The 13990-nt window shown below is 44.2% G+C and overlaps 1 protein-coding gene and 1 pseudogene across 4 annotated transcripts in view; both read left to right on the forward strand.

The window, feature by feature from the left end:
- The window catches only part of ddrgk1 (DDRGK domain containing 1), an 85631-nt gene extending 81556 nt beyond the window's left edge, over positions 1 to 4075 (forward strand). For all 3 annotated transcript variants that reach the window (XM_078554218.1, XM_078554227.1, XM_078554210.1), the window contains exon 9: positions 133 to 4075. In XM_078554218.1, the coding sequence (XP_078410344.1) occupies positions 133 to 305 (173 nt within the window). In that variant the 3' untranslated portion in view covers positions 306 to 4075. The remainder of the gene's footprint in view (positions 1 to 132) is intronic.
- Positions 1 to 13990, forward strand: part of LOC144687802 (large ribosomal subunit protein eL31 pseudogene) — a 647000-nt pseudogene that overhangs the window by 227577 nt on the left and 405433 nt on the right. The window lies entirely within an intron of this gene.

Genomic DNA, 13990 nt, shown 5'->3' on the forward strand with positions numbered 1-13990 from the left:
ATCAGCAAGGAAATTGTTGATTTTTATTCTCGAAGTAAATAACTGGCAGTGTGGAGCATTGAAAAACCTATTTAATTTGTTATGAGTTAACTCACATAGTATTCACAATTTATGAAATTAATTTTCTTCCAGGTGTTCTAGATGATCGTGGAAAATTCATCTATATCACTGAAGAAGAACTTGCAGCAGTGGCTCAGTTTATCAGACAGCAAGGGCGCGTTTCGATAGTTGAACTGGCTCAAGCTAGCAACACTCTAATCAATCTTAATCCAGAATCGAGGTCGATTCCAGAAACCATGGCCTAATATTCACTCACTTATTTAAACAAAAATAAAGCTACAGACTACATCTTTGATTTGTCAGTTACACCTGAATTATTTTTGCAAATTCTTTACTGCGTTGCTACATCATGGCGACCTAGACATGCCGCCATTGTCTGAATCTGCATTCATTGAACTTATGAACTCAGCAACTTAAGCAGTTGAGTTCAGTTTTATTAACACCATGTATGCCCAAATAGATGATGTTGCTCTGGGATCCCCTCTAGGCTCAGCTCTCATGAACACCTTTGTCAGTTTCCAAGAGAAGCGCATCATCGATGGAATGACACCTAACCTCCTACCCTTTGCATACTTCCGATACGTAGATGATGTATTTGCTGTATTTGAATCCGCAGCGGTATGTAAGAATTTCCTTACGCACCTTAGTGGGCTCCATTCTGCGCTCAAATTCACCTTTCAAATGGAGCAGTCAAATGGAGCACTTTTCCTCAATGTGCTAGTTGAGAAATCTGCCAGTGGGTCTCCACTAATGTCTACTGCAAGTCCACCTTCACTGGTCAGAATACATGTTGGGATTCCTATAGTTTCACGTGCTATAAAATTGGTCTTATTGGCAACCTTGTAAATAAGGCCCGAGCCATTTTGCTCACCATGCAAGTTTGAAGCTGAACTAGGGCGCATCAAAGCTATCCTGCAGGATAATGGCTACTCTGATCAGATCATTGCTTGCTGTATAACGTGCAAACTCATGAATGTGCCGAAGGTCGCCACTTTTAGCCCTGAAAAAACCTTTGATTACCCTGGAAGGCGAAGCATCTCAAAAATTTGCGCAACAGGTGAAGCTAGCCATTTCGCGCTGCCACTATGCAGTAGCAACATGTGTGGTATTCTGCACTAACAGGATGCTGCCGTCAAGCCAAAAAGACGTTCTGCCCATCACACAAATGAGTAATGTATTAGAATTTCAGTGCCTGTGTGATGCCAGGTGTGTAGGCCGTACGTTCCAATGACTGGTGGATCATATCAAACAGCACGTCCCTTTGGCTGTTCGCCACAGGCAAAGTACTGACCGTACCCAACCAACCTGTGCTTGCAAAACTCAAAACATAGGTCCAATATTAGATGTGATTCGACAGCACTTGCTATACAATCCTGATAGTGTAATTCTTAGCTTAGCAGGGACAATCAATTTAAGATTATCAGTCAGGCTTGCAGTGTGGCTCACTTAGGCGTGCTAGAAGCTACATATACTCACACACAAGGCCCTCTCGTACAGATGGAAGGAGCATGTCAATGCATTATGGGGGGACAGCTATTCCCTAGTTCATTCCCCAGGGGAATGTCTTGATCAATCAGAGTTGACCTGCCTGGTTTGAATTTAAACAAAAACTTGGCAGTTAACTTTTCTGGTGTATTTTGATGCTCACCAGAGCATCACCTGCCTCATTAGCACCTTCCAAAACAACAACCACTACCATCTATAAGGACAAGGGCAGCAGACAAATGGGAACAACATCATCTGGAAGTTCTCCCCCAAGCCATTCACCATCCTAACTTGGAAATATATCGACTTTCCTTCACTGTCGCTGGGTCAAAATCTTGGAACTCCCTAACAGCACTGTGAATGTACCTTACACCAAATGGGCTGCACCGGTTTAAGAAAGCAACTCACCACCACCTTCTCAAGGGCAATTAGGGATGGGCAATAAATGCTGCCTAGCTAGCGTCCCTCCTATCCCATGAATGAATAAAAACAATTCTCGATGGCAATGCTTCTACCAATCAGGGTTTACTTGCCAACCAATCGGCACTCTCTTCTCATGCAGTATAAATTGCCCTTTACTTGTTGGTATTCTTGTGAATCAGTCCTGATGAGTGCAAGATGAAAAGTTTTGACAGCATGTCTTTTTCAGAAATACTTTATTTTTGCTGTTGTAATCTATCTATAATTTAGTGGGGCTTTTTTGTCTTATTTATTTGTAAGGTAGTGATTATTTCTTCCTCTGTGTGTGCTATTTGAAAATAATCCTTCATCTATTTTCCATTCTCTTGTGTGTAGGATTCTCCATATCTTCTAATGCTTTTGCTGACTTGTGACCTGGAATTGTTGTCAACTGTGATGAGGATAGTCTTGAACTTCATCTGCCATTTGTCTGCCCAATCCACCAACATGTCTATGTCCTTTTGAACTTCAATGCAGAGAAGTGTGAGGTGATCCATTTTGGCAGGAAGAATATGGTGAGACAGTATTAAATAAAGGGAGAGACTTTAAAGGAGGTGCAGCAACAGAGGGACCTCGGATATGTATATAGGTCATTGAAGATGGCAGGGCATGTTGAGCGAGCAGTTAATAAAGCACATAGTATCTTGGGCTTTATTAATAGGGGCAATGAATACAAGAGTAAGGAAGTACTGTTGAATTTGTATAAGACACTAGTTAGACCCCATCTGGAGTACCGTGTCCAGTTCTGGGCACCATACTTGAGAAATGTGAAGGCATTGGAGAGAGTACAGAGGAGATTCACAAGAATGATTCCAGGCATAAAGAACTGTAGCTATGAGGATAGATAGGAGAGGTTGGGACTCTCTTCCTTGGAGAAAAGAAGGCTGAGAGGAGACTTGATGGAGATACTCAAGATCCTGAGGGGTATTGACAGGATAAATAGTGAGAAACTGTTCCCACTCAACATTGCCCCATTACTGAGGCAACCCTTTTGTAATTATAGCATCAAGAATTAGAGGGCCCAGATTCAAAATAATTGGCAAAAGGAGTAAATGTGTTGTGAGGAAAATTTTTTTCACCCATAGCATGGTTGGAGTCTGGAACAAACTTCCTGAAAGGGTGGTGGAGGAAGGTTGCAGGGATAAAGCAGGCGAATGGGAGTAGGTGGAATGCTCTTTCAAAGGACCAGTGCAGACTTAAGAGGCCGAATGTTGGCCTCCTGCACTGTAAAGATTCTGTGATTATCTGTCCGTCTAATTGAACTAGTTTGGGAAAACACTGCCCCAAATAACCCTGCTGCGAGCTACCAACTTGCGTTGGTAAACCAGCTTGAGTAACATCATCTGCTGGGAATCGAAATTAGATATTGGGTTATAAATAGTATACCTCATCTGTACAGTGAACTGCTAACAGGCCTGTGTGACCCATTTAAAATTAGCATTGCAGGATTAATAGAATGTAACACAGAAATTCATAACTGTGGGAAGAAAACATTTTATCAGAAGTGCAGTGATGAAGTCTTGAATTCTATTGTGCTTCACTAAAACATCTAGGAATGGGTAGGCAGCTTGTAAGATTGTTGATTAACTGCAGTGCTACCACATTTCTATCAATTTAGTGTCCATCTTATGTGTGATTATTGTCATGTACTTTTATACAAGTTAAACAGAAGTTACTGGCTTGTATAATTCAACACTTGGGCATAAGAGACCTTGTGCAGAAACTGTGTAACATGTTGGTTAAAGATCTGAAATCACTGTACATAAAATGATGACCGTTTAGCTGTGGGATATATATTTTCGAGTAGATATGTTAACCAATTTTTATGTAGAGAGTTCTCTTAATAAATTGTAATTTGCATTCTATACAACATTGCCACATTACTGAGGCAGCCCTTTTGTAATTATGTATTTTCCCTTGTACCAAATATCAGCTGGTATGAAAATATATTTTTATATGGAACTCAAAAGGGGAGTCGATCCTCTTTGAATCCTGATTGGGATGGTTTTCAAAATAGACTTTGAAATGGTTGGTTGTAGATACTTGAGAAATAAAACTCATTGTTTAATTACCATTTTTCTTCCTGGATTTTACATTTGATACTTTAAATTCCTTCGATCTACAGAACATTTAATTGAAATTTCAGCCTTTATAGAGGAAGTCTTAAAATATCCATTATACTTTTTTCTCAAATGATTATCAAATTAAACTTACTAGTCTTAAAGTTACTTATATAGAGGAAAAGGCACAGTATTTGCCTTTAATAGATATTAATATATTTCAGAATATTTGAGAGCAAATATATTTGTAACTGCTATCTGAAAAGCTTCCTGTTTGATCTAAAAACAGAAAATTCAAATCCACAATAGGCCCGTCAACATCTGAAAGACAAAACAGATAAACCATTTGGATGAAAGACTTCGTCAATCTAAGTGTAACCTATTCCAATAAATAGACTTAAATTTACAGTACAGTAAATTCTCTGAGTCAAATCCCAGGGGTACTGCCTTGAAATTCGGAATAACCAGCTTTGTGAAAGCTGCGGGAGCCCATAGGGCCACGTGAATGCGTCTATTTGTAACTCGATATGCCGATAAACGCAGTCTATTTGAAATGCTACATATTGAGCCCTTGCTACAAGGCATTAAACTCCACCCTAATGTGAGGTATGAAAAGAGTTTAAAAAATCTTTATTCCATTTGCTCAGTGGAAGTGTAACTGTCTTCCTACTTTGTGAGATTTAGCTATGCATCACAGCCTATAAGCTTAGCGAATTTCTAACCACTCCACTTTGATCAGCGTGGTCACATGACCCTTGGCAGAAGAGGCCAGTTTGCTTGCGCTACAGGAGCACCTCTTTTGCAAAATGTTGCGGCATTACTTCCCTTGCTGGTGCCGAACAGAAGTTCGGCTAAACCGGATCAACCACTGCAAAATTTTGGCTAATCGCGGGCATTGTTCTATGGCTTTTGCTATTCTGGCATCGGGAATGGTTGATAACTTCAACATGAAGAATTTCACGTCATCCGATTTTAACTCATCAAGATTTCACTATCATAAAACCATTTTGAAAAGTCTCTTACTGAATTTTAAGAACTATATTCACTTTTCTCAAGGTTTTTTTTTTGTGCCTCCCTAAAAGCCAAATGTAATAGAAACACAGCCTAGAATTTTGTTGATGCACTCTGTTTTACAGTCAGAATTGTGCCCACCATATTGTAAAGGATTGAAGTATGGGCGCCCATACAGTGCCTAAAACAGGTATTAGCTTCTTTGCAGATGCTAAGGTGGAAATGCCTGCTTCAGGAACCTTCCTAAAGTTAGGATGCCTTTAGTGCGGCTTACATAAAAATGGGAAATGTGACCCCAACCCGTCCCTCCACAGTCCAGTTTAGCTGGGCCAGGTTGGGGGTGACTGGGTGACCTGCTCTTGCGGAACAGGTCAGTAATTGTGTTAATGAGGAATGATCCAGCAGTTGTGCTTTTCTAGCACTGCTTAAGGGCCAAGAGGGGTAAGTTTGTTTGTTTGTTTCCAGCTCCATGAGGATATCCATTGCAACCTCCCTTTCACTCCACACACTGTGATGTTGTGTTGCTCCCCTTTCCGTGATCTAATTGTTTGCTCCATGAATGGTCAAGCCTCCTCATTTATCTAAACCCCGCTAAGATCAGTTCACCACCTCCTCGATCTGAACTTCAGGCCCTGTGTGATCAAGGCTTCAGCCTCCCTGCAATCTCTTCATCTGAAATCTTTTTCTCCGCCTGCCCCACGACCTTTCCCTCTTCAGACCCCAGCTGCAGCATTTTACTGCAGGACCTTTCCAAGTGCACAAACCCCGCCCCCCACCCGACATTTTGGTCTGCCTCTCTCTGGCCAGCTGCTGACAGGTAGCTTGTACATCTAGCTAGAATAACTTCCGTAATCTTTCTCTCTGTCAAAGATGTACTTTCTTATTTACACCTTTTGATATTTGCTGGACAAATACCTTTTTAATTCAAAGACTATTTAAAAAAAAAAACTAGAACTAAACTAAGATTTGAAGACTGCGTTGAGGTGATCAATGTCAAGAACCTTAATTGCCTTGGGAACCTCGTCAATTCTACTGACCAATCTAAGTAATGTGGTAGTATAGCCAGTCCTTCTGCTGTCTATTATCTTGGCCTGTTAGTATCCCTCCAAGAAAGAGAAGGTAACCTATTCCGATTGGGATTCTCAAGACATAACTAACAAAAGGATCACTTGGGGAGTATAAATTTGTTCTGATGTGTACACAAAAGGGCCAGATCCAAGCCTTAAGTCTTGTTGTTCCGAAGAAGAGACATATTAGAGTCAACGTCAACTCTGTTTCTCTCCCCATACCTGCTGAGTCTTTCCAGCCCTTTCTATTTTTATTTCAGATCTCCAGCATCTAGTATTTTGCTTTTAACGTACTTCAGTCTTGATAGCTTGTCGTCTTTCCTTGGTGGGGAATGTTTAGTTTGTGTAAGCCTTTATGATTTAATTAGCATTAAACTTTTTCTGTCTGACTACACTTTTAGCCAATTTCTAAGGGACTTTGCCAATTGTTGGCAATGTCACTCACAGGCTAATGGATAACCCGTGAAAAAGAGAGATTGATACGAGTAGAGTAAGGATTTGGAAGTGGTAGCAATCTTTAGAGGCAGAAATCATGTGATCAAGTCTATCTCCAGACTTAAGTGCGCAATGTAGGCTGGCATTCCTATTGTGAATGGTGGTATACAATTAAACAACTAACTGAAGGAGGAAGATCCACAAACATGGACTGCAGCGGTTCAAGGAGGCACCACCACCTTCTCAAGGCAATTAGGAATGGGCAATAAATGTTGGCCTAGCCGAAAACATCTATAGCCCATGAATGAAAATAAACCCCATCCTCAATGATGGAGGAGCCCAGCACATCAATGCAGAAGACAAGGCTGAAGCATTTCCAGTCATCTTCAGCCAGAAGTGGCGAGTGGATGATTGATCTCGGCCTGCTGAGGTCCCCAGCGTCACAGAAGCCAGTCTTCAGTCAATTTGATTCATTCCATATAATGTCAAGAAACAGCTGAAGGCATTGGATAGTGCAAAGTCTATGGGCCCTGACTACATTCCAGCAATAGTGCTGAAGACTTGTGCTCCAGAATTTGCTGCGCCCCTAGCCAAGCTGTTCCATACCTGGCAATCTGGAAAATTGCCCGGGTATGTCCTGTACACAAAAAAGCAGGACAAATTCAACCCGGCCAATTACTGCCCCATCAGTTTACTCTCGACATCAGCAAAGTGATGGAGAGTATCATCAACAGTGCTATCAAGTGGCATTTGCTCAGCGATAACCTGCTCACTGATGTTCCGTTTCAGTTCTGCCAAGGCCACTCAGCTCATGACCTCATTACAATCTTGGTTCAAACATAGACAAAAGAGCTGAACTCCAGAGATGAGATGACCACGATTGCCCTTGACAAGAAGGCAGCACTTAACCGAGTGTGGCATCAAGGAGCCCTGGCAAAGCTGAAGTCAATGGGAGTTAGGGGACTCCAGTTGGAGTCATACCTGGCACAAATGAAGATGGTTGTGGTTGTTAAAGGTTGACCTTTAACAACCACATCTCAGTTCCAGGACATCACTGCAGGAGTTCCTCAGGGTAGTGCCCTAAGCCCAACCATCTTTAGCTGCTTCATCAATGACCTTACTTCCATCATAAGGTCAGAAGTGTGAATGCTTGTGGATGATTGTGCAATGTTCAGCACTATTCACAACTCCTCAGATACTGATGCAATCTATGTCCATATGCAGCAAAAACTGGACAAAATTAAGGAGAGAATCTAACAATCTCCCCATGACGGTCAATGACACTGCCATCATTGAATCCCCACCATCAACATCCTGGGGGCGACTGACCAGAAAACTGAACTGGACTAGCCATTTATTTTCTTTTTAAAATTCTTGTATGGGATGTGAGCATTGCTGGCTAGGCCAGCATTTATTGCCTATTCCTAATTGCTCTTAAGGTGGTGGTGAGCTGCCTACTTGAATCACTGAGGTCCAAATGATGTAGGTACACCCACAATGCTGATAGGGAGGGAGTTCCAGGATTCAGACCCAGCGACAGTGAAGGAACGGCGATATATTTCCAAGTCAGGATGGTGAGTGGCTTGGAGGGGAACTTCCAGGTGGCTGCCCTTGCCCTTCCAGATGGTAGTGGTCGTGGGTTTGGAAAGTGCTGCCGGAGGAGCCTTGGTGTGATCCCGCAGTGCATTTGTTAAAATTCATTCACGGGATGTGGGCTTCGCTGGCTGGGCCAGCATTTATTGCCCATCCCTAGTTGTCCTTGAGAAGGTGGTGGTGAGCTGCCCTCTTGAACCGCTGCAGTCCACGTGGTGTGGGTACACTCACAGTACTGTTAGGGGAGTTCCAGGAGTTCCTAGCGACACTGAAGGGACGGCAATATATTTCCAAGTCAGGATGTTGAGTGACTTGGAGGGGAACTTCCAGGTGGTGGTTTTTCCATCTATCTGTTGCCCTTGTCCTTCTGGATGGTAGTGGTCGTGGGTTTGGAAGGTGCTGTCGAAGGAGCTTTGGTGAATTCCTGCAGTGCATCTTGTACTGTTGCTGCTGCTGTGCACCAGTGGTGGAGGGAGTGAATGTTTATGGATGTGGTGCCAATCAAGTGGGCTGCTTTGTCCTGGATGGTGTCAAGCTTCTTGAGTGTTGTGGGAGCTGCAGTCATCCAGACAAGTGGGGAGTATACCTGACTTGTGCCTTGTAGCTGGTGGACAGCTGTGCTTTGGGGAGTCAGGAGGTGACTTATGCCTTTGACCTGCTCTTGTAGCCACAGTATTTATATGGCCTGTCCAGTTCAGTTTCTGCCAAATGGTAACCCCCAGGATGTTGATAGTGGTGGATTCAGTGATGGTAATGCCATTGAACATCAAGGGGCGATGGTTAGATTCTCTCTTGTTGGAGGTGGTCATTGCTTGACACTTGTGTGGCACGAACGTTATTTGCCACTTGTCAGCCCAAGCCTGGATGTTGTCCCGGTCTTGCTACATTTGGACATGGTCTGCTTCAGTATCTGAGGAGTTGCGAATGGTGCTGAACATTGTGTAATCATCAGCGAACATCCCCACTTCCGACCTTATGTTGGAAGGAAGGTCATTGATGAAGCAGCTGAAGATGGTTGGGCTGAGGACACTACCCTGAGGAACTCCTACAGTGATGTCCTGCACCTGAGATGACTGACCTCCAACACCCACAACCATGTTCCTTTGTGCTAGTTATGACTCCAACCAGCGCAGAATTTTCCCCCAATTCCCATTGATACCAGTTTTGCTAGGGTTCTTTGATGCCACACACTCTCAAATGTTGCCTTGATGTCAAGGGTAGTGACCCTCATCTCCCTTCAGGAGTTCAGCTCTTTTGTCCATATTTGAACCAATGAGGTCAGGAGCTGTGTGGCCCTGGCAGAACCCAAACTAGGCATCAGTGAACAGGTTATTGCTAAACAAGTGCCACTTGATAGCACTGTTGATGACCCCTTTCATTACTGATGATGGAAAGTAGACTGTTGGGGCGGTAATTGGCCAGGTTGGATTTGTCCTGCTTTTTGTGTACAGGACACACCTGGGCAATTTTCCACATAACCGTGTAGATGCCAGTGTTGTAACTGTACTAGAACAGCTTGGCTAGAGGTGCGGCAAGTTCTGGAGCACAAGCCTTCAGTACTATTGCCGGAATATTGTCAGGACCCATAGCATTTGCAGTATCCAGTGCCTTCATCTGTTTCTTGATATCACGTGGAGTGAATCGAATTGGCTGAAGACTGGCATCTGAGATGCTGGGGACCTCTGGAGTAGGCTGAGATGGATCATCCACTCGGCACTTCTGGCTGAAGATGGTAGCAAATGCTTCAGCCTTTTCTTTTGCATTGATGTACCATCTTGTAGATGGTACACACTGCTGCTACTGTGTCGGTGAAGGGAGTGAATGTTTGTGGATGGGGTACCAATCAAGTGGGTTGCTTTGTCCTGGATGGTGTCAAGCTTCTTGAGTGTTGTTGGAGCTGCACTCATCCAGGCAAGTGGAGAGTATTCTATCACACTCCTGACTTGTGCCTTGTAGATAGTAAACAGGCTTTGGGGAGTCAGGAGGTGAGTTATGCGTGACAGGATTCCTATCCTCTGACCTGCCCTTGTAGCCACAGTATTTATATGGCTAGTCCAGTTCAGTTTCTGGTCAATGGTAACCCCCAGGATTTTGATAGTGGGGGATTCAGCGATGGTAGTGCTATTTAATGTCAAGGGGCGATGGTTAGATTTTCTCTTGTTGGAGATGGTCATTGCCTGACACTCGTGTGTCGCGAATGTTACTTGCCACTTGTCAGCCCAAGCCTGGATATTGTCCAAGTCTTGCTGCATTTGGACATGGACTGCTTCAGTATCTGAGGAGTCGCGAATGGTGCTGAAGATTGTGCAATCATCAGTGAACATCCCCGCTTCTGACCTTATGATGGCAGGAAGGGCATTGATGAAGCAGCTGAACACTACCCAGAAGAACTCCTGCAGTGATGTCATGGAACTGAGGTGACTGACTTCCAACAACTACAACCATCTTCCTTTGTGCTAAGTATGAATCCAACCAGCGGAGAGTTTTCCCTGATTCCCACTGACTCCAGTTTTGTCTGGGCTTCTTGATGCCACATTCAGTCAAATGCGGCCTTGATGTCAAGGGCAGTCACTCTCACCTCACCTCTGCAGTTCAGCTCTTTTGCCCATGTTTGAACCAAGGCTGTAATGAGGTCAGGAGCTGAGTGGCCTTGGTGGAACCCAGGCTGAGAATCAGTGCGCAGGTTATTGCTTAGCAAGTGCCGCTTGTTGGTACTGTTGATGACCCCTTCCATCACTTTACTGATGATTGAGAGTAGACTAATGGGATGCTCGCTGGCTGGGTTGGATTTGTCCTGCATTTTTTGAACAGGACATACCTGGGCAATTTTCCAGATTGCCGGGTGGATGCAAGTGTTGTAGCTCTACTAGAACAGCTTTCCAGGGGAGAGCAAGCTCTGGAGCACAAGTCTTCACTACTATTGCTGGAATATTCTCCGGGACCATAACCTTTGCAGTATCCAGTGTCTTCAGACCTTACTTAATAGCATGTGAAGTGAATTGAATTGGCTGAAGACTGGCATCTTTGATGCTGGGGACCGGTGGAGAAGGCCAAGATGGATCATCCACTTGGCACTTCTGACTGAAGATTGTTGCAATATCTTCAGCCTTATCTTTTGCACTGATGTGCTGGGCTCCCCTGTCATTGAGGATGGGGATATTTAAGAAGCTTTCTCCTCCAGTGATTTGTTTAATTCTCCACCACCATTCACGACTGGATGTGGCAGGACTGCAGAGCTTAGACCTGATCCATTGGTTGTGGCATAACTTTAGCTCAATCGCTTGCTACACATACTGCTTGGTACGTAAATAGTGTTATGTTGTAGCTTCATCAGAATGACACCTTATTTTTAGGTATGCCTGGTGCTGCTCCTGGAATGCCCTCCTGCACTCTTCATTGAACCAGTGTTGATCCCCTGGCTTGGTGGCAATGGTAGAATGGGGGATATGCCAGGCCATGAGGTTACAAATTTGTTTGAGTACAATTCTGCTGCTGCTTCTGGCCCACAGCGCCTCATGGATGTCAGTCCTAAGTCGCCAGTCCTGAGTTGCTAGATCTGTTCAAAATCTATCCCATTTAGCACATGGAGAAGTACTGACTCCTCAGCTGACGCGGACGGTATGTGGCAATGAAACTTCCTGCTGATTACCATGTTTGACCTGATGCCATGAGACTTCATGGAGTCTGAAGTCGATGTTGAGGACTCCCAGGGCAACTCACCCCTGACTGTGTACCACTGTGCTGCCACCTCTGTTGGGTCTGTACTGTTGTTGGGACAGGACCTATCCAGGGAAGATGATGGTGGTATCTGGTACATAGTCACCCTCACAGAATCATAGCTTACGGACCATGTCAGACTCTTGCTTGACTAGTCTGAGACAGCTCTCCCAATTTTGATACACGTTCCCAGATGTTAGTAAGGAGGACTTTGCAGGGTCGACAGGGCAGGGTTTGCTGTAGTCATTTTCGGTGCCTCAGTTGATGCCAGGTGGTTCATCTGGTTTCATTCCTCTTTTGAGACTTTGTAGCGGTTTGATACAACTGAGTGTTTTGCTAGGCCATTTCAGAGGGCAGTTAAGAGTCAACCACATTGTTGTAGACCTGGAATCACATGTAGGCCAGACCAGGTAAGGACAGCAGGTTTCCTTCCCTAAAGGGCATTAATGAACCAGATGACATTTTCCAAAAATTGACAATGTATTCCTGGTTATTATTAGAGTTTTAATTCCAGATTTTTATTGAATTCAAATTCCATCATCTGCCATGGAATAGAAAGAAGGATGAAGCAACTGGAAACGGTTGGGCCTAGGACATTACCCTGAGGAACTCCGGCACTGCGTCTCCAGAGTATTACCCTGGCTCTCTGGATTACTAGTCTGGTGACAATACCACTACGGCACCACTATCTACAAGATACACTGCTGCAACTCACCAAAGGTCCTTTGAGAGCACCTTCCAAACCTGGGACTTCTACCACCTAGAAGGACAAGGGCAGTGGACGTATGGGAACACCGCCACCTGCCAGTTTCCCTCCAGCTCACACGTTATCCTGACTTGCGTATACATCGTCATTCATTCACTGTTGCTGGGTAAAAATCTCGGAACTCCCTAACAGCACAATGGGTGTTCGTACAACTACATGGACTGTAGTGGTTCGAGGGCAACTCACCTCCACTTTTTCAAGGGCAATTAGGGGTGGGCAATAATTGTTGGTGCAGGCAGTGCCACCCACATTTCATGAATGAATATTTTTCAAGAATTCTGTATTTCCCATTGGGAATACTGTATTGTTAAAGATGTTGCCTTTCAGATGAGGTGGTAAATCAAGGCCCCATCCTCTTTTGCGGGTGGACCTTGAGGTTTGCATGGCACTGGATAAAGAGCAGGGGAATTCTTCTGGTATCCTGACCAACGCAATCAAAGACAGTTTAAGGGGTCAGTATTACTTAGTACACACGGACGGACTGCCCAGCATCAACATAGGCATCATAAACGACAAAAGGCATATCTGCCATGTCGTCACTGCAAAGTTACCTCACTAACATCTAGGGATGTGTAAAATTGAGAGAACTGTGCTACAGACTAGTTGAGCAGCAGTCTCTAACATAGTTGAAAACACTGAATCATGTGTGGCATTGCTACCATGCTAAATCCACTTCAAGGCAGCAGCAGAATTGTAATCAACAACACCTCTCCACTGGTTGGAGTCATACATAGCACAAAGGAAGACGGTTGTGGTTGATGGAGGTCAATCATCTCAGTTCCAGGACATCAGTGCCGGAGTTCCTCAGGGTAGTGTCCTAGGCCCAACCTTTCTATTCTGTCAGAAGTGGGGGTGGTTGCTAATGATTGCAGTGTGTATTATCTACAAGATGCACTGCAGGAACTCCCCAAGGCTCCTTAGACAGCACTTTCCAAACCCACGACCACTACCATGTAGAAGGACAAGGGCACAAGACACATGGGAACACCAACATGTGGAAGTTCCCCTCCAAACCACTCCACTCTGACTTGGAAATATATCGCCTTTCCTTCACTGTTGCTAGGTCAAAACCCTGGAACCCCCACCCTAACAGTACTGTGGGTGTTCCTGCACCACATGGACTGCAGTGGTTCAAGAAGGCAGGTCACCACCACCTTCTCAAGGGCAATTGGGGATGGGCAATAAGTGCTGGTCTAGCCACCAATGCCCATACCCCATGAATGAATAAAACAAAGAAATCTGTAACCTCAAGGCATGATTAGGGACCAAAAAAGGGTTTTATGCATGGAGGCAGAGAACATAGTTGAGGTATTAAATGAATACTTTACGTTACGTCT

This window comes from Cetorhinus maximus, chromosome 1 (genome assembly GCF_964194155.1).
Source record: "Cetorhinus maximus chromosome 1, sCetMax3.hap1.1, whole genome shotgun sequence".
NCBI lineage: Eukaryota > Metazoa > Chordata > Chondrichthyes > Lamniformes > Cetorhinidae > Cetorhinus > Cetorhinus maximus.